This window comes from Pseudophryne corroboree, chromosome 6, assembly GCF_028390025.1.
Source record: "Pseudophryne corroboree isolate aPseCor3 chromosome 6, aPseCor3.hap2, whole genome shotgun sequence".
Classification (NCBI taxonomy): Eukaryota; Metazoa; Chordata; class Amphibia; order Anura; family Myobatrachidae; genus Pseudophryne; species Pseudophryne corroboree.
The window spans coordinates 111,693,868-111,718,810 of NC_086449.1; the positions used below are offsets into that span (position 1 = coordinate 111,693,868).

Sequence of the window (24,943 nt, forward strand, 5' to 3'; positions counted from 1 at the left end):
TAAATTTAATAGTGGGGAGAAGTTTGGAGGTTGGGGGTCGGGAAGCGGAGGGCAGACCCCATAAGGGGGTCAGGTCCGATAGGCTAATGAGGGCTGCCTCAATATCCAGCCAAGATACAGATCCCGGAGGAGCATAAGAGGTGACAATATGGGATAGGTGGGAGGCAAGATAGTAAAGTTTGATATCAGGAAGGCACCTACCTCCCGCGGAGGTTGGCCTTTTCAGGGTATTGGCGGCGATGCGGGGGGGTCTGTGGTTCCAAATAAAACGCACAAGGGCTTGTTGGATAGTGCGAAGAAAGGAGGCCGGGACTGCCACTGGGAGGGTCTGGAAAAGATAAAGCCATTTGGGGACTATGGTCATTTTAACCGCTATGATCCTGCCCAGCCACGAAATGAAAAGACTGTTCCAGGATGTCAGGTCAGCGAGTGTGTTGGCGAGGAGGGGTGGAAAGTTTTCCCGGAAGAGAGAATCATAGCGAGAGGTCAGGTAAATCCCCAAATATTTAATCTTTGTGGGCTGCCATTTAAAATTAAAGTTGGCGCGAAGGGACTCAGCCTCTCGGTGAGGGATATGAAGCAGCATAGCCTCGGACTTGGAGTAGTTGAGCTTATACCCTGATATAAGGCTATAAGAATGGAGGACTGAAAATAAGTTTGGGAGTGAGATAAGGGGTTGGGTCAGAGAAAGTAGAATGTCGTCAGCGAAGAGGGAGATTTTAGGGTCGATACGGCCTACTTGTATTCCGTGTATATCTGGATGAGCTCTAATTTGAGAAGCGAGGGGCTCAATAATGAGGGCAAATATTAGCGGTGAGAGGGGGCAACCCTGACGTGTACCATTTGAAATGCTAAGCGGGGCTGATGGGACACCATTGATTAAGACTGTGGCAGAGGGGGCGGAGTATAGTGCCAGGATACCAGTGAGAAAGCCACCAGACAAGCCATAGGCCTCCAGGGCGGCTCTCAGAAAACCCCAGGAGATCCGGTCAAATGCCTTTTCAGCATCTAAGGAGAGCATGATAGTGGGGAATCTCCTGGAGTTCGAGATGTGTATAAGATCAATAGCACGCCTGGTGTTATCTCTCACCAGACGGCCCGGGATAAACCCCACCTGGTCGTAATGGACAAGAGAGGGGAGGTATGGGTTAAGGCGGTTGGCTAGGATCTTAGCGAAGATTTTCAAGTCCAAGTTCAAGAGAGATATAGGGCGGTAGCTAGCGCAGTTAAGGGTATCCTTGCCCTCTTTAGGGATCACCACAATTCTAGCCTCCAACATCTCAGGGGGAAAGGGGTCGCCATGGACAATCCTATTGAACAGGGACTGAAGGTGGGGGGAGAGAAGATCAGAGAATTTTTTGTAGTAAAGAGCTGTGAACCCATCCGGGCCCGGGGATTTACCAATTTTTTGCATGAGTATAGTCTGAGCGATTTCTTCCACCGAAATCTCACTGTTAAAATGGTCCATGGCGTCCTGGGGCAATCTAGGCAAGTTAGAAGCAGAAAGAAAGTGAGAGACTAGGGCCAGTATTTACTAAAAATCCGAGTTTGGTCGATTTGTGTTTTTTTTCTAAGTCCCAATCCGGGAATTCACTAAGCACCAATCTCGGCAGTGTCTGGTCTATTCGTAATGGTTGGAATGACAACGTCCCGAAATACGAATGAAGAGACCATCGGTCAAACGCGGTTGTTATTTCATAGAATACGGGAATTCACTATTCATTCGTATTTGGGTGTTAGTCTCTGAGGGCTCAAATGCGGTCGTATTTTTTTGCGATTCGTTAAAAAAAGCGGCAAAAAAATAGACCTGCTTTTTTCAGTCGTGTTTACATGTGTTGCAAATAAAAAATCACTCACACCTGAATTAGGATGCCTATAAAAGGATGTTAGGCCCATTTCAATACACCTACACTCAGAAATGGCAGCAGGACTGTGGGCCAGTGATCTTTTGTGTGCTGTGGGATTCCTCAGACTCAGACATCAGCCTGTAAGTACCCAGGGCCAAGAAACTGAACATGGTCAGCAGGTTGTACAGGTTCCGCGGAGGCTGCGCAGGCCTAGTTTTTTTAGGGGGCGTTTAAACTTGAACGCATTGTCCGATGATAAGGTCATACAGATGTTCCGTCTAAATCGTAACAACATTTTCCGTCTGCATGACCTTGTCAAACTGGGCCTAGACCCTGAGACAGCACGCTCTCACCCTGTCTCAGGCCTGCACAAACTCCTGGCTGTGTTACACTTTCTGGCTACTGGCAGCTTTCAGGCTGTGTCTGGGGATGTCATAGGAATCTCACAGCCCTCATTTTCCAGAATCTTAACACAGGTGATGTATACCTAACTACCTCTTCTGTTTTGTGTTTGTTTTAATTTCTCGGTGGCCAGTTCTGTCCTAAAATCTCATGTTTATTGTTCTTTAAAATATACACACAGGTTTTGGCTGTTTTGCAGCCCCACATCGAGGCCTCAATCTGCTTCCCTACCCAGGAGTCTCAGTGGCATGCCGTCAGGGTAGATTTCTATGAGCTGGCTGGCATGCCCAATGTGCTTGGAGCCATAGATTGCACACACATTCAGCTGAGACCACCTAGGGGCAGGCAGCACATATATACAAACCGCCATTTTGAACACTCCACAAATGTGCAGGTGGTTTGTGATGCAAATCTCAAAATAATGAGTGTTGTTGCTAGTTACCCTGGGGGCTGCCATGACTCCTTCATCCTCAGTCAGTCATCCCTCTTTGATAAGTTTGAGGACGGACAAATGCCAGATGGCTGGCTGCTGGGTATGTAATTTGATATGTGTAGGCCTGCGTATACTTTGTCCAAATACAGGTGCAGATGTATTAACCTGTAGAAGGCATAAGGAAGTGAGAAACCAGTGATCTGTGCAAGGTGATAAAGGCACCAGCCAATCTGCTCCAATATGTAAATTAACATTTAGGATCAGATTGTCTGCTGCCTTTATTACCTTGCACATATCACTGGTTTTTCACTTCCTTATGCCTTCTACAGGTTAATACATCTGCCCCACAGTGTGTTACTTATGCGTTGCTGTATCTTCACATGAATCACGTTACTATATCTGTCTTTTAGGTGATGGAGGATATGGCTGTTTCTCTTGGCTTCTAACTCCATTGTCCCGACCTGATACCCCTGCTGAACACAATTACAATAATGCACATAAGTCCACGCGGAATGTGATAGAAAGATGTTTTGGTGTGCTGAAATCTAGGTTTCGGTGTCTGGATAAGTCTGGTGGCCTTTTGTTGTATAGTCCCTCCAAGGTGACTCAAATTGTGTTCTGCTGCTGCTTTCTTCATAACATGTGTTTGCAACAACATCTGCCACATGTTGAGGAGGAGGAGGAAGAAAGCAGCCAGCAAGCAGAGGAATTAGAGACATCTGGTAATACTTGGAGTACTGATGTAGGGAGGCAGGTTAGGCAACAGATCATCAATCGCTATTTCTAAGGTAAGCTTTTTTTTTGGTCAAAATACATTACTCAGAATGTGTCTGTCTCCTTGACACATACAAACATACCCTCGCTATATGATCAACAAATGTTGCATGTGTATTGTGTGTCTTTTTAATATAAAAACAACAGATTATGAGTGGCATGCATTAAGTCTGGATAAGTGTTCGAAATCTTGCAGTGCTAATTTCTTACAAGCCCACATCATCCATTTAGTATTTAACTTTATCATTGTGTGTAATGTCCTAATGCACAGGTTCACAAACTCGGCCCCCAGGACCACACACAGTGCATGTTTTTCTCGTAACCCAGTAGAAGCACAGGTGTATGAATTACTCACAGACATATGTAAAAAGGTTCACAGGTGGAGCTAATTATGTCACTTGTGATTCTGTGAGTAGACCTGCAAAACATGCACTGTGTGGGTTCCTGATGGCCGAGTTTGAGAACCTGTGTTCCCAAAAAACACTCCTCAACATATAATATGTTTGCCTTGAGGAATACATGTGTCCCTATGTGTGATGCACCATCATATTTAAGACTCACAAACTTACTGTAATCCGGAACAATTTATTTCCTAATGTTTGATGCTGTAAACTTGATGATGTGTAAGTAAATACACAGTTTGCCACACATATACATTATTATAAACAGTTTTTTTTTTTTTGGTTAAAAGTACATATTTGTTTGTTTCAGCATCATGTGTAAAAACTTCCTTAATAATTTTTAGCACACACAAACCTGTCCCAACAATACTGACATTCATTTGGACAATGTTTTTCAAACAAAACAAAGGCAACATATTACAAGCTTTTTACGCCACTCAATTGTGTTCATCTTGTAATGTTGTATAGATAAGATAGCTAAGATATGTATCACTAACATTGTAAACGGATTGTCTGCAGGCAAAGAGAATGATTGGAATCTAGAAAGAGTAATGATTAGAAAAAAATCAAGTGGTCAGTTTACTTCCTGCTAAAGACATTCTGCCTGGCTGGCAATTATTGTATCTGCAGGCAAAGAGAATGATTGGAATCTAGAAAGAGTAATGATTAGAAAAAAATCAAGTGGTCAGTTTACTTCCTGCTAAAGACATTCTGCCTGGCTGGCAATTATTGTATCTGCAGGCAAAGAGAAAGATTGGAATCTAGAAAGAGTAATGATTAGAAAAAAATCAAGTGGTCAGTTTACTTCCTGCTAACATGTATGTGTGGCTCCATCAACATTTTCCTCCTCCAATACCCTAAAAAAATGAAAAGGAATAAATGTGCGTACTATTTTTTACAAATAATTTAGTGCACTTATAATGATGTTAAAAAAAGGGGCAAGGAGCTAAGTGTGATATTTTGTAAAGCATCAAAAACACTTGCTAACTATTTTGAGTTACTTATCACAAATGTCTAACTTTTTTTTGGTGGCTGCTTGTCCTGCCCTTTGCCTTTAGCACTGTCATGTTGGCGTGCTCTGGTGGACCGTCTTGGTGGTGATGAGACTGGCGTGATATTTGGAGTAGTCGTACCAGAACTGCTGGTTGTTTGCTGTTGGTGCATGCATCTGAGTGTTTCATTCAGGTTAGTGAGGGTGGTTTCACTGTTGCTTTAAACTATTCTGCCTAGCAACATCATCACTCATAGCTTAAATACATACATAAGCCTGTTTGTGGCAAATGTGTCTGGTTACTTAATTGTGAAAGCAAACACTTTAGTTTTATTGTAGCTCACACATACTCCAGCATAAAAGAAACATTGTTATACATAATGTGTTACCGTATAGCTTTGTTCAAACAAACAAACATAGTATTGTTTTTTTTGCTATTTTGCAAAGTTACCTTAAGCACACGAGATTTTTGGACAAACAAACTAACTTTTTACAAACAAACCAACATGCTTTTTTGTTGCAGCATCTAATACCCAATGTCATACTGTATGACTCAAGTGGACATACATATCTTTACTGGATGTGGACAAGGCCATTTAGTTTGGATTCCATTTCAGCTTTTACTTACTGCGGTAAGTATTTTTGTTTTGGATGTGTTTGGACTTAATGCGGTTATGACTGATTATGATTATGTTCTGACATTTTACACTTTTTTTTCAGTTTGATACTCACAATCAAGATGAGGGGAGTATGGATGGCGTCTTGGAGGTGTGTCCAAAATTTGGAGTGGGGGGACAGAACATACAGACGATAATCTTCGTGGCGGGGTAGCCTGCTGTGTTTGTGGCGGGACAGACGACCTTGCTTTCTTTTCGGCCACAGGTTTCTTGTGGTGATATCTAACAGAAGAGCCACTTCTGCTGCTCCATACTTCTTTTGATGGACCTTTTAATGAAAGTGCAATTTTGTTATGGCCATTCCTTTACAAGCATACCCTATACTACAATGGACACTTCACCTGCTTCCGCAGTGTCATCATCATCAGATGTGTTAGGATTTACTGGCTGACGAGTAGTACTGCTTTTTTCAGACACTGCATAAAATGAGATATATTCATAAATCATGCTATTGTGTATACATCCACCCATTATGCTTATAAACATTTTTACCTTTAGAAATGCTTGGTTTTTAATTCAAAAAAACATAAGGACCAGAAATACAAAAAAAAAAAAAAACATATGCACTATGGCAACATCAAGACAGGCAAACATGTACAGGACACTGACATAGGCCACAAGTTAAAGGAATGGTTTTTTATTTATAAAAAAAACACAAATTAATTTTGTTTTTTTTAGAAAAATAATACAAATGCAATATCTAATTTGCTCTGTGATGTGGCACTCCAAATACACATTACCACTATGGGGTATATGCAATAGCGGGCGAAATCGCGGCAATTATCGCCGTTTTTTCAATTCGACCAAATTCGCCAGGTGAATTCCGGAAGGTGGCTTCCGGAATTCACCATATGCAATGAAAAACGGATTCGCCAGAGTCGCGGGCGAAAATCGGCCGATTTTGCGGATTTTACCGCGATTTTAAAAAACGGGAAAAAACGGGGAAAAACCCGAAAAAAAAATGGCGTGGGGTCCCCCCTCCAAAGCATAACCAGCCTCGGGCTCATCGAGCTGGTCCTGGTTCTAAAAATGCAGGGGAAAAATCGGGCAGGGATCCCCCGTATTTTTAAAACCAGCACCGGGCTCTGCGCCTGATGCTGGTGCCAAAAATACGGGGGACAAAACGAGTAGGGGTCCCCCGTATTTTTAACACCAGCATCGGGCTCCACTAGCTGGACAGATAATGCCACAGCCGGGGGTCACTTTTATGTCGTGCCCTGCGGCCGTGGCATCAAATATCCAACTAGTCACCCCTGGCCGGGGTACCCTGGGGGAGTGGGGACCCCTTCAATCAAGGGGTCCCCCCCCCCCCAGCCACCCAAGGGCCAGGGGTGAAGCCCGAGGCTGTCCCCCCCCATCCAATGGGCTGCGGATGGGAGGGCTGATAGCCTTTGTGTTAAAAAAAAAGATATTGTTTTTTCCATTAGTACTACAAGTCCCAGCAAGCCTCCCCCGCAAGCTGGTACTTGGAGAACCACAAGTACCAGCATGCGGGAGAAAAACGGGCCCGCTGGTACCTGTAGTTCTAATGGAAAAAAAATACCCAAATAAAAACAGGACACAGACACCGTCGACAGTAAAACTTTATTACACACTGCCGACACACACATACTTACCTATGTTCACACGCCGACATCGGTCCTCTTCTCCATGTAGAATCCCGGGGTACCTGAAAATAAAAGATCAATTATACTCACCTCAACAGGCTCCAGAGATAAATCCACGGACTTGGCAAAAAAAGAAAACGAACAACCGGACCTGCGGACCGAAAGGGGTCCCATGCTGACACATGGGACCCCTCTCCCCGAATGCCGGGACATCACGTGACTCCTGTCACTGATGTCCCTTCAGCCAATCAGGAAGCGCTACTGCCGTGGCGCTCATCTGATTGGCTGGACGCCGTCTGTACTCTGACAGCGCCTCGCACAGCTCCCTCCATTACTTTCAATGGTGGGAACTTAGCGGCTAGCGGTGGGGTCACCCGCCGGTCACCGCTGACCGGCGGGTGACCTCACCGCTAGCCGCTAAGTTCCCACCATTGAATATAATGGAGGGAGCTGTGCGATGCGCTGTCACAGCGATCAGCCAATCAGGTTAGCGCAACGAAGTTGCGCTTCCTGATTGGCTTAGAGACCTGTCAGTGACAACTGTCACTGACAGATCTTAATCGTGGATAGGTGTCCCATGTGTCAGCATGGGACACCTTTCAGTCCGTTTTTGGTGCAGGTAAATGCGCTTTCTTTTTTTGCCAAGTCCGTGGATTTATCTCTGGAGCCTGTTGAGGTGAGTATAATTGATCTTTTATTTTCAGGTACCCCGGGATTCTACATGGAGAAGAGGACCGATGTCGGCGTGTGAACATAGGTAAGTATGTGTGTGTCGGCAGTGTGTAATAAAGTTTTACTGTCGACGGTGTCTGTGTCCTGTTTTTATTTGGGTATTTTTTTTCCATTAGAACTACAGGTACCAGCGGGCCCGTTTTTCTCCCGCATGCTGGTACTTGTGGTTCTCCAAGTACCAGCTTGCAGGGGAGGCTTGCTGGGACTTGTAGTACTAATGGAAAAAACAATATCTTTTTTTTTGAACACAAAGGCTATCAGCCCCCCCATCCGCAGCCCATTGGATGGGGGGGGACAGCCTCGGGCTTCACCCCTGGCCCTTGGGTGGCTGGGGGGGGGGGACCCCTTGATTGAAGGGGTCCCCATTCCCCCAGGGTTCCCCGGCCAGGGGTGACTAGTTGGATATTTGATGCCACGGCCGCAGGGCACTGTATAAAAGTGACCCCCGGCTGTGGCATTATCTGTCCAGCTAGTGGAGCCCGATGCTGGTGTTAAAAATACGGGGGACCCCTACTCGTTTTGTCCCCCGTATTTTTGGCACCAGCATCAGGCGCAGAGCCCGGTGCTGGTTTTAAAAATACGGGGGATCCCCTGTCAATTTTTTCCCCGCATTTTTAGAACCAGGACCAGCTCAATGAGCCCGAGGCTGGTTATGCTTTGGAGGGGGGACCCCACGCCATTTTTTCCCCGGATTTTACCGTTCCAGCAATAAAAAAAATAAAAAAATAAAAATATTATTTTTAAAAATATATAAATAATATTTGTGCCTCCCCCCCAAAAAAAAAAAAAACCTAATCCCTTCTAATATAAATAGATCTGCTATTCCTAAAAAAAAAAACACAAAAAAAAACATGTTTAAAAATTTTTTATTTGTTTTCACCCTCCAAAGTGTGGCGGAGTGAAAATCGCGAATTTGCTGTCTAAAAGCACTGCAGGCGAATTTCCAAACTTGAATTGAATATGCTGGAGGCGAATTGCAGCATCTGTACCATTGCAGAAAAGGCGAATTCGGAAAAAGGCGAATTGAGAAAAGGCGAATTTTGACGGGCCGTTTTTTTGCGAAAAATGACTGCACTGCATAGGCGAATTGATTTTTGGAGGCGAAAACGGCCCGGAATTCGCCTATTTTGCCAATTCGCCCGCTATTGCATATACCCCTATATGTCCACAAAAAAAAACCTGCAAAATTTAAGATTTAAAAAAATGCAGTATGGTATCACGGTACAAATACAAGCAAAAATAAATTAAATTTAAAATGTTTTAAAAAAACATAACATTCTCTAAAGATGACATTACACATGTAAGTGGTTTACAAACCACTTTCCAGTACTCCAGCCTCTAACATGACACTTTCCAGTACTCCAGCCTCTAACATGGATCACTTATATATAAAACATAGTCATAATTTTTAACGTAAAAAACGCCCAAAAGGAAAACATTATTGCAGGACAAATCAGAGACACACCAAGTCCAAACTACACATGCTAAATATCTGTCTGAAAAACACATAAGAAGGAGTTAAGTCGGTTAGAGGAGGAGATAAAAAGAGTAGAGTCACAAGCCACTAAATTTGAGGATAGTGAGGAGTTTAAACGGGACGTGTTGGATCTACATTATAAATTGGACACTATGGAAGAAGAAATTATATCACGTAAACAAAAGAAATTTATTAGGGACAAAAACGATTATATTTCTGGTCAAATACATCATTTACCAATTAAAGAGGAGAGACTAGATGAAAGGAATCAAATGCAAATAAAGAGATATCCCCGATGGGAAAGGCCACAACAGGAAGTTTATAAGAACTATAGAGATAATCAAGGTGGCCATAATGGCATGTTTAGATCCAGGGGATCTTATAGATCTCCTCATCCAAATCGGGGTTACGAACAGAGAGGATATAAGAAAAAATTCCCGTCTCATCAGGGTTACCAAAGGAATAACTTTATGCCACCCAAGGAGTATTACAATTCCTCTTATAGGAATAGATACAATACAGATAGATCACCTACCCCTGATAGAAATCAAAGGGGACATTTTTTAGAAGAAAGGCGGGGCTACAGATTTCCCCGTATACAGCAACAAAGAGAGGAGTTGCATATCAGACTAGACTCACCACAGGGCATAAAGAGAGGCCATACTGGAGGAGACGAGGGTGTAGAGGGGGCCGAAAAAAGCCCCAAAAAGAGGAGAGCCCTGTTCAATCAGGAGAAACCTCGTCTGGGATTGTCAACATCACAGAGAGACAATTATCATCAGCGGAACGCTCCCTATTAGATAAGGGATTGAAATTCGCACCAGATTCACATGTTGACAAATTCAACCTATTTGTTGATCTCAACAAATACGTTCGTAAATTAACGATACAGAGACATTTCCTTAAGAATCCCCAATCAAGTTCCAGTACGAATGAAAAAGCCCCATTGGTTAAGTTACCATCAAAATATTATCCTGTAGAGTCCAGGGGTAGCAATCTAGACATCTTTTATGAATCAGTTAGGGAAGATTTCAGGAAAATAAGACTTAAAAGTAACAAATATGGGACCAACCTTAATCCACAGGAAAAGGGAGCATTGAAATCCCTGAAAAAATGATACTGATTTGGTCATCAAAGGGGCGGATAAGGGTGAACAGTTGTTTTACAAACCAAAACAGCGTACCTAAATGAGGCATCCAAGATACTATTAGATGGGCAGACGTATATTGAATTGCCAAACAACCCCACTGTAGTATACCAGGAGGAGTTATTCGTTTTACTTTTAAAAGCCCTCAAAGACAGTCTGATATGCAAGGAAGAGTTTGACTATATGTATGTTAAACACCCGATAGTCCCAAACTTTTATCATATTCCAAAAATACATAAGAGTAAGACCGCACCACCAGGAAGGCCCATAGTGGCAGGAATAAATTCCCTGACGGCGAATTTGTCCCATTATTTAGATCTGAGACTGCAGCCCTACGTAATGAAAATGAAATCATATCTCAGGGATTCTACCAGCGTATTGCAAAAGTTGGAGACTGTAGAGTGGTCTAAAGATTATCATTGGTTGACTATAGATGTACAAGCATTGTATTCGTCTATACCTCATTGTAAAGGTGTAGAGGCTATAGGGTTGATTCTGTCGAATGATCCAAGTTTATCCCAAAATGAGGTACGGTTTCTATTGGATAGCATAACGTTTATTTTGAATCACAATTTTTTTGAGTTTGAGAACAAGTTTTTTTTGCAACAACAGGGCACAGCGATGGGGACTAAATTTGCCCCATCGTATGCCAACTTGTTCATGAAAGCATGGGAGGACATCTATGTATATGATTCCGAATTTGAAGCCAATATAATATTCTACCAAAGATATATTGACGATCTCCTTTTCATTTGGAAAGGGGATGGAAACAGCATTAACGGATTTATGACATTTATACAGTCCAATGGTTTTAATTTGAAATTTACTTATCAAAACAATCCAATAAGTATTGATTTTTTGGATCTAACTCTAACAGGGGTAGCAGGCGAAAAGATAATAACGAAAACTTTCTTTAAGGAAGTTGACGCCAACAGCTACATTCCCCAAACTAGCTGCCACTACCCAGCTTGGAAGAACAATGTGCCATATGCGCAATTCTTACGAATAAGACGTAATTGTATGAGTATAGAGGACTACTGGGAACAGGCAACTCTAATAGGTAATAGATTTGTGGAAAGAGGCTATAATCGGGACACCATTGAAGCAGCAAAGTCTAAAGCATCTCTGCAAAAAAGGGATTTAATGCTATGTCCCAAAAACAAAGCTAAAATTGATCAAAGATTTTGTAGACCTTTTATCACACAATTTAATCAAGAAAATGTAGCCATCAAAAAGGTTATAAATCGACATTGGGGTATACTTTTAAAAGACCCGGTTTTAGGCCCTTCCCTCCCTAAAAAACCAAACCTGGTATTTAAGAGAGCAACGAATCTAAAAAGCATAGTGGCACCGAGTAGGCTGTCAAGTTCACACTCTTGTATTAAAAAGGAAAGTAATGATATTATACCCACTAAAGGATGCTTCCCATGCTCTAGATGTATATGTTGCAAATTTATGGACCGTAAATCTTTCAGCATGAAATTTGAGTCAGGGGGATGTTACAGACTGAAGCACTTGGTCAACTGCAACACAGAGTATGTTGTGTACAAGATTACTTGTGATTGTGGTTTAACATACGTAGGGAAGACGAAAAGACTAACTAAGATAAGAATTCAGGAGCATATGAAAAATGTTAAAAACAGGTTCCTTTCTCATAGTCTCTCAAGGCATTATGCTGAGAAGCATAATGCTACAGTGACGAGGGATAATTTTTCATTTACGGTTTTAGAACATATACCAGCAGATCCAAGAGGTGGAAGTAGGGATTTGAGATTATCCAAACGTGAAACATATTGGATATATACACTCAATACTTTGGCCCCTAATGGCCTTAATGAAGATGTAGATATAGTTTCCTTCCTTTAAAATCCGAATGGATCATCTTCCAATCTCCCTGCTTAATAATTAATAGGGCTCACAAGGGCCCTAACATAATAAAATCTAAATGTTTCCGATGTAACACTTCCCATGTAATTGACAATTGTACCATAGTTGTCCAATCCTATATTATAACCACTTAATTGTGGTAATTTTATGATATGATGTTGTATTACAAGCTGGTGATAAAAGTGGGACATATTGATATTTTGTGTTGTCAATAGGTAATAATTGTAAATGGGGGATCATGTTGATCTAAACTGCTTTTTTGGTTACATAGTCAATCAGCTAAGTGTGTATAGTCTGTCTAAGCCAGATGGAATCACAGAGCACATATAAATATTGATTATTGAGGCTAGGTTATTATAAAAATATAAAAATATTATAAGGATTTATAGAAACCTAACAACACAATTTAATAGCACTCAACACTTAATTAATTGTTAAATATTTAGTATCACTGAATGATTAATATAATAATGAAAAATAGTCTATATGTTTAAGTAGAATTTAATATACTAAAGGAGGACTCTAGTAATTTATTGGTCCTTTTATATAATAAATTAATTCCAACTTAATAGGATTAATTAATAGAATAAACACTCTTAAGCATTTTTGATCAAATATGTTAAATATAACAGATCACTATTTAATAAAATGGACTACATGTAACATTAGCTAAATAGGATAAGAAAGCAGTTTATTATAGACACGATGGGCGCCGCAAAGCAATTATTTATGACATCACAATCAATATCGGAAGCAACAGCAGCTGGAATGCATGCCGAAACCGGAAGTAGCGTGTGTGGAACGCACGCCGGAACCGGAAGTAGCATCTGTGGAACGCACGCCAGAACCGGAAGTAGCGGTCGTGGAACGCACGCCGCCAGCGACGATGGAACGCAAAAGCGTTCAGTACTATTAGTGTAAAAATATACCAATAGATTTTCACTTGTTTTGAAATTCATAAGGTAGAAGTTCTATTAGTTGACATTATGATTGCTGCTGACTGACTAGACACTAGATGGGAGCATTAAAAATAAGTAAAAATAGTTAATCACCCAACAGGAAATGAGGTCATATGATAGGAGGTATAAATATTAGCCCCCGTCCCCACCCAGAGTTATAGCTGTGAATGAGAATCCTGAGAGAGCACTAGGGTAAGTACCATCACTAATAGACACCTTGGTATCATTGGAAAAAGAACCCATATTTATAAATTAATTTCTTTTCCAGGATATTGACTCAGTTTGAGTCTGCTATAGTATACTCATTCAGAATTGGATTTGCCAATTTACATCCAAAAGGTGAGCTTAAGACGTTCCCTTATTATTTATAAATTGAAAAAAATACAGCTGTAGTGTTGGATTTCTTACTATCAATTAGATATGGCAGCGTTTTCTATAAATCAAACTAAATTTTAATAATTATGAATGTAATTTAACTATCCAGGATTTATAATATATAATACTCTGCAGTACATTGAGAAATAAGTATTAGATCTTGATTAGAGCTTGATTTTGCAATAAGGCATGTTAGGCGTTGTCCTGACTTATAAAGGCTGTTTAAGTGGTCATTACCCAACATTGGAAGTTGATATAACATAAATATTGGAGAATGGGGTATGACATAATTTGGGATTAATAATAACCATATGTTAGGGTATATACAAAAATATAATTTTTGATCAGCTATTGAGTTCAACATGGTCCCTTATAAATAGTGCAATTGTACTGTATATATAAGAACTATTTGGGTTTATCCCATTTGTAAAATAAATATTGCATATGGTTAAACTTTAATATATGTAATGTAAGTGAGAATTTGCTGTTTATGATTAATGCTGTTAAAGAGTGGTCATTTTCAGTGTATATATGTTTTGTTTAATATCTCCAATCTATAGGTCACTGTCACAGCAATTGTTATTTTTATATACATTGATGAACTTTATATGATAGACACGAATATTGGAATGTGAGTAGTTCTGTTTGATTACCTATGATATAATGGAATATACTTATCCACCATTATCTCTGTATTGGATAATAATGCAATATATTGTTGCACCCAACGGTGATCAATTAAGTGATTATTATGGCCATTGGTAGAGAGTTTATTACATCTATTCCTCCATCACCTGACTATGATTTGTTCCTCCTTCATTGATTTTGTTTCTAATTCCTGTTGTATATGTTATGGTCACTCTAATCTAATATCAATTCTGATGGTGACATTTTTAGATCTTCTATCTTTGAGAATATTGTACACGCCCACGGCAAAAGCTGGATGGGATTTTGAATCTTACAAACTTTGACCATATTGGTATGTAAGTAGATAATTCAAATCTAGTAAGATCATGATAAATGTAATTATCATAGTTTATTTTCCTCTTTCAAACAACCACTCAGATTACGACCCCTGATGAAGTCCTGTATGGACGAAACGCGTTGGGTATTCACGCATTTATGAATTTGAACATACATCTGAACGCTTTATTGGAAGAATTGATATTCGATCCAATTGTGGATATTACCAATACAAAATTCGTCAGATAACTATTAGTCTGTATTGTTCATTTATGGTACAAAGCCATTTGCATGTTTTATTGATGTTTTTATATAATGCTACAGTTTTTACTGTTTAAATTTTAAAAATAAATACATCGTTTTGTGACATCTGAGGTGGTTTAGCTCCCATGAGAATCTCTTTTTTCTATAAAATGAGATATATTCATAAATCATGCTATTGTGTATACATCCACCCATTATGCTTATAAACATTTTTACCTTTAGAAATGCTTGGTTTTTAATTCAAAAAAACATAAGGACCAGAAATACAAAAAAAAAAAAAACATATGCACTATGGCAACATCAAGACAGGCAAACATGTACAGGACACTGACATAGGCCACAAGTTAAAGGAATGGTTTTTTATTTATAAAAAAAACACAAATTAATTTTGGTTTTTTTAGAAAAATAATACAAATGCAATATCTAATTTGCTCTGTGATGTGGCACTCCAAATACACATTACCACTATATGTCCACAAAAAAAAACCTGCAAAATTTAAGATTAAAAAAAATGCAGTATGGTATCCTGGTACAAATACAAGCAAAAATAAATTAAATTTAAAATGTTTTAAAAAAACATAACATTCTCTAAAGATGACATTACACATGTAAGTGGTTTACAAACCACTTTCCAGTACTCCAGCCTCTAACATGACAATGACTTATTTTAATGAAAAAAAACATGGATCACTTATATATAAAACATAGTCATAATTTTTAACGTAAAAAACGCCCAAAAGGAAAACATTATTGCAGGACAAATCAGAGACACACCAAGTCCAAACTACACATGCTAAATATCTGTCTGAAAAACACATGACATACAATAAAGTAAGATGTTACATTGGCTTTTAGCTAACACATGACCCAAAACAATGTATTTGCAGACACACACTTGAAGATGGGAGTAATATGCAACGTCACATGACACAGATTACAAAATAAAACGTATAAAATGTTTTAAAAAACAAAAAAAACATGCTCACCATTCTTCCTTGGCCTATCTGAATCCCGGACATGGGTTGTAGAGACAACTTCAGGAGGTATTACACTCCGCATGGGCTCCTCATACTCCAGATATCTTGCAATATAGGGCTGCCCACCACCGGTTTGCCGAGCCGACTTGGCCTCCTTGGACATTTTGGACTTGACACGTCGCTTTATGTCATAGTACCGTTTGCGGCATGTGTCCTCCGTCCGCTTGACCACCCCCTCACTATTGACAGCAGCAACAACTTTCGACCACAACACCGTCTTCCTCCGGTGTGCTTTTTTTTGGTAAGGATCCCTGCGGAATCAGGGCCAAATAGCTGCCTCTGATACTTTATCAGCTCACGCACCAATGCCACATTTTCAGCAAAACAAAACGTAACATTCCGCCCAGTCTTAGTAGTGGTGCGTGGCTGCGGAGCACTCTGACTGTCACTATCACTTGAGGCTGCTGCAGCAACCTCACCCACCTCCTCCACCTCACTAACACTCACCTCCTCCACCTGACCAACCTCCTCCCCCTCGCTCACACCCTCCACCTCTGAGTCACACATAATTGTGTGTCTAAACAGTTAACACAGGGGAAAAAAAGACAAACAACACACTCCTCCACTACCACTACACAACTCTCACACACACACACACACACACACACACACACACACACACACACACACACACACACACAAACACTGACAAGGGACTATAAAGAAAAATAACTTGGACTAAAAATGAGACAAAACCACAAAATACAAGACAACAAGAATGACAAGACGACTTTCAAACACAATACCACACTCAGAAATCGCTACCAACACTCCTCTTCAAACCACAAAATCACCTACCTTCACAGCACAACCTCCCTCCTCCTCACCACTAACTAAACCCACGAGGTGCGGACGGTTTGGGGCGTATTTATATGGTTGCGCACAGACACTCCTACCATCTGAAACACAACCAATCACGAACGGGGATGAAAATCGAAACTGAAAATGCGGCCGCGGGAAAAAAAAACACTGCCGCGTTTAACTTCGTGAAAAAAACACCAAAACCAACAAAAACACGTACGCAAACGACAATGACGGTCGTAAATGTGGCAAAAAAACCCGACTGGCATCGACATCGGAAAACACGAAAACCATAAAGTCGACTGCTTTGTAACTTTGCGTACATGGATTCAAAAAGTTGCATGAAAATGCACCCGATACAAAACGAGTTTAAACACTACACAAACTGACTCAAACACGAATATTAGTAAATATTGCCCTAGGTCGGAGTGGGGCAGAGGGGAGAAACCAGGTGAGGGGGGTGGGAGGTTGTACAGGTCAGCGTAATAGGATTGGAAGGCAGCTCTAATGGCGGTGGGGTCTTGGACAAGTTGATTGAGAGAGTTTCTGATAGAGACAATATTAGTTTTGGCTCTCGTGGAACGGAGTCGTGCCGCTAGGATCTTGTCCGCCTTGTCTCCCTTCTCGTAAAAAGACTGGCGAAGCCACTTAAGACGTTTGGCCACCCGTCCAGAGAGAAGGAGATCAAGTTCCGTCTTAACAGTACGAAGTTCGGACAAGACAGCCTGGTCGGAGGACGCCTTATGCTGGGTCTCAAGTGAGTGGAGTTTAATAGAGAATTTGTTAAACTGGGTGAGGGATTGTTTTTTGGTTTTTGAGGCTATGCTGATAACGTGACCACGAAGAACTGCCTTGTGTGCCAACCAGAGAGTGGACCTAGAAATATCAGGGGTATCGTTCAGGGTAAAATAGTCGGAGATCGTGTCCCGAAGATGGGAACGTATCTCCGGGTTGTGGAGGAGGGAGTCGTTAAGGCGCCATGTCATGGGACGAGGGCGTGAGACCAGGCCTGAGAGATCGCAGGAGATAGGGGCATGATCGGACCAGATCAGTGGATGAATATGGGCATCGTGGAGATTTAAGGCGAGATCGTGGCTGAGCAGGACCATATCAATGCGGGAGTAGGAATTATGAGGAGCAGAGTAAAAGGTATAGTCACGAGCAGAGGAGTCTTTTATCCTCCAGGAGTCATAGAGAAGCTGGTATCGCATGAGACGGAGGAGGGATCTGGAGCGGAGGGAGTCCGACGGGGAAGCAGTAGGGGGAGAGGGAGAGCGGTCTATCTGTGGATTTAAAACGGAGTTAAAGTCCCCAGCAAGTATGAGGTTGCCTTGCCGGACTCAGGTAAGGAGGTTATCTAGCTTTGTAAAGAATCGTTCCTGTCGTTGGTTAGGGGCATAAACGTTGGCTAGGGTACAGAGGTTGTTATTAAGTTTCCCCACCAAGACAAGAAACCGGCCATCCTTGTCGGCATACGAGTCTATAAGCTCAAAGGTGAGGTGGCGGGCAAATAAAATCACAACCCCCCGTTTCTTGGCCGAATGGTCGCAGGCATGGAAAGAATCCGGGTATGGTTTACATTGCAGCGTAGGATGGGAGTTATGTAGGAAGTGGGTCTCCTGTAGGAAGACCAGGTCACCTTTATGGAGTTTAAGGGAGGCAAAGAGCTTACCTCTCTTTTGGGGGCTATTCAAGCCCTTCACATTAAAAGATAGTACCCGGAGACCCATGGGCAAGCAACAAAGAGGTAGGCAAAATAGAAAGAGCGGAGAGCACTGAAAGTAGAGGAAAGAGGAAGAGAGATAGAGAAGATGGATATAAAACGAGAGACAGTGTGGTCAGAATGGAAGGAGGAAGGAAAGGAAACCGGGAGGGGAGGGAGGGTGGTTGGTCGTCCGGCAGTAGGGGCCAGGACCGATGGTGCTGACAGGGGAAAGGGATACTAGGTGTCGGAAGGGCACCTAGGTCAGCAAGAGGGCTCAAAGCCCTAAGGGGGCGCGGCATGGGGTCCAGACAACAGATCACAAACCACTTAGCGAAAGGTAGGAGGCAAACCTCCCCCCTGGGAGGACCTGAGGGAAAAAGCTGGAGAGAAGACAGGAACAAAGGACAGATGGAGCGCCAGCTCCAGAAAGGAAGGGAGGGGGAGGGGGTAGATAGAAAACAAAAAGTCAGGTTTCAGCATGTTAACATGTCAACAGCATAACATTTTAACAGGAGGTAACAACAGAACAGTCGCAAGGTAACTAGGGGGCCGGGAAATCAGGATACGGGAGGTCTAAAGTGGAACAGCTCCCCGGGTAGGGGAATGCGACCAGGAAGGGTCAACCTAATTAAGTAGAGAAGACATTGAATTAGAGAACTGAAAGTCCATCAGGGAACTGGAGGTGGAGCCTGGGAAGCCGCAGAGGCCGGGACCGTAAACCACTCAGATCGAGGGGGCTGAAGCGGGTCCCGCTGTATCCGTGGCGGCAGGCGTTGAGTATGGATATCCTGTTCGGCGGCGTGGATGCCCAGCTTGGAAAGCAGCGTTTGAGCCTCGGATAGATCCCTGGCGTGAGGAGCTTTCCTTGGTGCCAAACCAGGATACGAAAAGGGAACCCTCAGCGGTATTTAACATTATGACGGGAGAGCAAGGAAGTAACGGGTTTGGAGTCTCTACGTTTGGCCAGAGTGAGCGGGGATAAGTCTTGGAAAATCTGCAGGGGGGTATTCTGGAAAGTCACAGATCCCAGCCGCCGGGCCTCTCTCATAACAGCCTCCTTCGCAGTGAAGTAGTGCAGTAGGAGGATGACGTCCCTGGGCTGGGAGGAGTCTTGAGAGCGAGGTCGCAGGGCTCCATGCGCTCGATCCAGGAGAAGATGTTCTTCAGGGGTGTCAGGTGACAGGTGGGCAAAGAGGCGCTTGAGGTAAAGGTCAAGGTGGGCTGCCTCAACCTCCTCAGGGACTCCCCGAATCCTCAGGTTGTTTCTCATCGCCCTATTGTCCTGGTCCTCATGCTCCTCCCGCAAGTGGGCAACATCTTGGCGGAGTTGATGGAAGTCGGTCTCGACCGTTTGCTGGAACGACACCACCTCCTCCACTCGTCGTTCAAGTTGATCGGTTCTGGAGCCGATGTCGGCAATATCGGATTTCAGGGAGTGGAGAGCCTGGACTGAGGTTTTAACATCCCGCATCTCCTTAAGGAGGGAGAGAAAGTCCCTGCGGGTGAGGGGCGTGAGATCGTCGTCTTCGGCCTCCGAGTCGGAGGGACCATGAGGGGGTTCAGGAGCATCAGGCCTGGTCTTGGCCGGGGTGCTTTTTTTGGTAAGGAATGGTGAGAGGTCGGACCCCTGTGACTTTTTGCCACCCCTGGGCATCGTAAACATATGAAAAAGGGGGTGGACAGCAGGGTGGGAAGTAGAGATGGCGCTCCAGCAGTGAGGCTCAGGACCAGGGAAGGTAAGGCGAAGGCCCTATGGAGGCGTCATGGTGTGGCCAGCCGAGCACGGCAGGCGGGGCAGGTCCGGGGAGTCCCGGGAGAAAGGGGGGCCCACGTGGTCTCAGAGAGGAGCCAGACAGGCAGATGTCTTACAGGGTGGGAGGACCACCCCCGTTTAGGGGCCGCGGAGATGAGCCCCGGGCACGGACCAGCCAGTGACCGGGGCAGCACCAGGGCCAGACAGCAGGGGGAAGGGGGGTCTGTGGTTAGTAGCGGCAACGGCCCCCAGATGGAGTATGATGTGGGCTACGGAGGGCTGTAACAGGGGGAATCACTATCTGCAGGTATTAAGGGAGATGGGCCCTGCAAGATGGCCGCCACTAGTGTGCCACACAGGGAGCTGCAGAGTGTGTCAGCGTTATCCTGGAGCTCTCCAGGAGGGTCCCCGCCGTCTGGGGGCACCAATGGGTCCGGGGTAGCCAACAGAGATGTGCAAAGGAGGGAGGGGTCCGCCGGGCGCTCGCGGGAACCCTTCGCAAGTGTTTTCCAGGCCCAGAGCTCATGGCCAGGCCGCCGCCAAAATCGAGGCCCCGGCTTCAGATCGGGGAGAAGGCCTCAACCCCCGGAAGCCTCCACAACACCCAGGGTCGGGTCTCAAGGCAGGGGTTGTATTGGGCTGTACGTACCGCGGGGATGCTGCTGCTCGCCGTCAGTCTCGGGCCTCCCCGGCTGCAGGGCCAGTCCCCCGGCTCCCGGCGGCTTCCAGCGAGACGGCCGCCGCTCGTGCTGCGGCCTCCGGGGATCGTCCTCCGGCCGGTCAGCCCCGGCACCCAGGCTCCAGGTGTGGGTATGGGAGGATGTAGGCAGGACGGCAAGAAGGCAGCGGCCCCCAGCGAGATCGCGGCTCCGGTCCCCCGCTCCAGCCCGCCTCCAAACTCGAGCTCCCGGCTTCAGGCTGGGGGGAGGCCGCAATCCGCAGGAGTGCTTAAAAGCACTCCCCGACTCCGCGGGTCCCCCACAGCGGCTGCAGACACACAGGGGGTCACGGCAGGCAGTCTGGGGCAGCCCAGTGCAGGGCAGGGGAAGAAGAGGGCAATTAGGAGGTCTGTGTCTGCAGGAGCTAGAGAGAGCACGTCCACTCTTCAAGACGACCAGGCCACGCCCCCCATCCGCCCACTTTTCAATGGTGCTACTCACCCATGCTGATGCCACGGCAGGCCTGAGCAGCGTACCTGTAGTGACATAAATGGATTTTAGTGTATTTTCCTGCTTACGATCCGCCGGATCCTTTAGGGCTGCCGTGTCAGGATACGGAAGCGCCACCTTTTTGGACAGACGCGATAGAGCTTTGTCCACCGTGGGGGTTGACTCCCACTTTTCCCTGTCCCCAGAGGGGAACGGATATGCCAGCGGAATTCTCTTGGGAACCTGTGACTTCTTGTCAGGATTTTCCCAAGCTTTTTCAAAAAGAGCGTTCAGTTCATGAGAGGGAGGAAACGTCACCTCAGGTTTCTTTCCCTTAAACATGCAGACCCTAGTATCAGGAACAGCAGGGTCTTCCGTGATATGTAATACGTCTTTTATCGCCACAATCATGTACTGAATGCTCTTAGCCAGTTTAGGATTGAACCTGGCATCACTATAGTCGACACTGGAAGTCCGTGTCGGTATCTGTATCCGCTATATGGGTAAACGAACGCTTCTGTGACCCCAAGGGGGTCTGAACCTGCGACAATGCATTTTCTCCATGTCTGGTTCTGAACCACATTTGCATTCAAAACATTCAACATGTTTACCCAATCAGCCGTTGGCGGTGCCGACACAGTCACTCCCACCGTTTTTTCTGTCCCCACACCAGACTCCTCCTGGGAAGAGCACTCTACCTCAGACATGTCAACACACGCGTACCGACACCCGCAACCACACTGGGTTATAGGGGACAGACCCACAGCAAAGTCTGTTAGACAAACACAGAGGGAGTGTGCCAGCTCCCAACCCAGCGCCTATCCCGGTACTAAAATGATTAAATAATGCCTCAGCCCTGTTAGCGCTTTTAATATTAATCAAACAGCACCAAAATCCCCCCCCCCTCCCCCTCCCCGTTTTGCACCCTGTTACTTGTACAGCAGTGTAGGAGGTCAGGACCAGCGTCTCTGCAGCTCTGTGAAGAGAAAATAGCTCTGGTTAGAGCTGTGAGGGAGGAGCCAGTTCACACCCATTTAAAGTCTTAAAGGGCCATGTCTCCTGCGGATCCGTCTATACCCCATGGTTCTTGAAGCATCCCCAGCATCCTCTAGGACGTATGAGAAAAGGTGGATACACACCTATACAATTGTTGTCCCATTCTCCCAATATATAAGGAACAAGCAGACGATTGTATGGGTGTGTAGCGATGCAGGAGAGTTAGCCTATAAATGGTTCATAACCCTCCTGTAGCAGCCAGAATAGGGTGGTCGAATCTTATATAGTTTAATATTTAAAGGGCTAACCACCCGATACCATAGAAGCCTGTACACACAGATACAATTCACGTCAGAATCTTATGTGTGTAGGCGAGTCAGGAGCAGGTCAAGTCGGGTACACACTGCGCTGCTAATCGGGAGTGTTAACCAATCTGCTGAAAATCGTTCAAGTGTGTACCCACCTTGATATACTAAACTAGGTGATTCAGCGCACCCAATGGGCGCTCTTCACACCATCGCATGGGGCTACGCCCCCTTAACCCCTGCACGTCCTTTGGGCAGGCAATATTTGTATTATATGGAGTATTACCTTCAAGAATAATGTTGTTAGTGGGTAAATATTTTAAGGCCAAAGGGCATGCGATGGTCAAGGGGGCGTAGGCCCTTGCAACAGCGTGAAGAGCGGACGCAGGGCAGGATGAATGACCTAGCGTGTTAATAATGTTATATATACATAATTTAGGTCTAAAGGGAGATTATTTCTCACATATATATATCTCTATCTATCACTATACAGCCTCTTCCCTTATATTACATCACATACACAGTGTGCGCGCAGGGGACTTATCCCTCATAATAGTATATGGTATTACCCTCTCACCAGCTTCATTGTCCCCGCACACTGCACACGACATACTCTCACTCTGCACCAGCAACCACCATGTTCCTTCCTGTGCGCGCAAGGCATACTGGAAGTTGCAGTCTCCCCACAGCACTGCTGCGACGTCACGGTGACGTGCACCCTCCGCAGTCTATCCCTGTGGTTCTCCCTGGGAGATGAAGTTCGTGGCCGCTGCTCTCCCTCACTCTCCCTGGCTGAGCAGCTGGCAGGGTCGGGAACTACAACTACCAGAGTCCCCGCGGCCCGGCTGAATGAGAGCTGCGCATCGGCTGCTGAGTATTAACATGGCGACCGGGAGCCAGTCGACAGCAGCAGGGGAGGTTGGGATGTGATCGGCGGAGAGACACTGGGGGGATCGCAGCGGAGTGGGCAAGGAGGGTGGCCGTCGTCACCCCCCCCCCCCCTTCCCGTCTCCAGCAGCGGCACACGGCGTGACAGCTGACGGGGAACCTAGCATCTGAGATCACCCGCCCGACAGCTGAGATAACACACCCCCCCCAATCCCGGACTGACAGAAGTTCCTCAGCAGCAGCATGGCACCCACCTGGGCAGTGGCGGAGCTCAGTGATACAGCGTATTGTCCCAGGGTCACTGCTAATTGCCACATTACCCCTGGGTGTGGCTGTCATCAGGGCACTGGCTGCTGCTAGGTGTAGCTCTTACTATTAAGGGGGGTACACACGGAGGGATCCGTGTTTAAAATCTAAGCAATCTGATTAGATTGCTTAGATTTTAAGCACGGATCTGTCGTGTGTATGCCTCCCCAGTGATAGCTATCGCCGGTGCTAGATTGAGCCTGCATGCAGGCTCAATCTAGTGGGTCGCTCACTTTACCGTTGTGTGAAGTGAGCGGTCCCCTCCTCCCCTCGCTCAGAGATGTGTGCTGAGCTGTGTTTAGATCGCTCAGCACACATCTCTCCCGTCAGTACCCCCCTTTAGTCAGCGTGTGTTTTACCTAGTCTCTCCTATCCAGAGGTTAAAGTGAGCCGGAACAGGGCGGAACTGCGTTCCGTCAGTTCCACTTGGAGACGGAACGCAGTTTCGCCTCCTCCGGCTCACCTAACCCGCTGTGTGCAGAGCGATGCCGGGCGCCTGCTGAGATTGCGTTACCAGCGGGCGCCCGGCGGCAGCCGGAGGCAGGAGCTCAGTACTGAGCTCCGGCGCTGTCACTGTGCGCTATGGGAGAGACGTCATGATGTCTCTCTCATAGTGCCGAGGAGCGGGCGGCGAGAGAGGACTGCAGCGGTCTGGAAGCGGGAGCGGGGCTCGGTAAGTATTGTGACTGTTTCCTTCCTTAGTGTAGCGGCCCATCTACGGGGGGCATTACTACTGGGGGGGGCATCTACAGGGGGCATTACTACGGGGGGGGTTATCTACTGGGGGCATTACTACTGGGAGGACATTATTACTGGGGGCAAGCTTCTGGGGGCAAACTACAGGAGGGCATTACTACTGGGGACAAACTACAGAAGGGCATTACTACTGGGGGACATTATTACTGGAGGTCAACTACAAGGGGGCAAACTACAAGGGGGCTAACAACTGGGGGCAAACTACAGGAGGGCATTACTACTGGGGGAAAACTACAAGGGGTCAAGCTTCTGGGGGCAAACTACAGGAGGGCATTACTACTGGGGGCAAACTACAGGAGGGCATTACTACTG

At 45.0% G+C, this 24,943-nt stretch overlaps 1 protein-coding gene across 2 annotated transcripts in view; it reads right to left on the bottom strand.

Annotated features, from left to right (window-relative positions):
• The window catches only part of TGFBR3L (transforming growth factor beta receptor 3 like), an 84,263-nt gene extending 78,321 nt beyond the window's left edge, over positions 1–5,942 (bottom strand). For both annotated transcript variants that reach the window (XM_063930253.1, XM_063930252.1), the window contains exons 1-2: positions 5,867–5,942; positions 5,581–5,793 (exon numbers count right to left, since the gene is read on the bottom strand). In XM_063930253.1, coding sequence (XP_063786323.1) covers positions 5,581–5,793; positions 5,867–5,890 — 237 coding nt within the window. In that variant the 5' untranslated portion in view covers positions 5,891–5,942. The remainder of the gene's footprint in view (positions 1–5,580; positions 5,794–5,866) is intronic.
• Between the last annotated feature and the right edge of the window lie 19,001 nt (positions 5,943–24,943).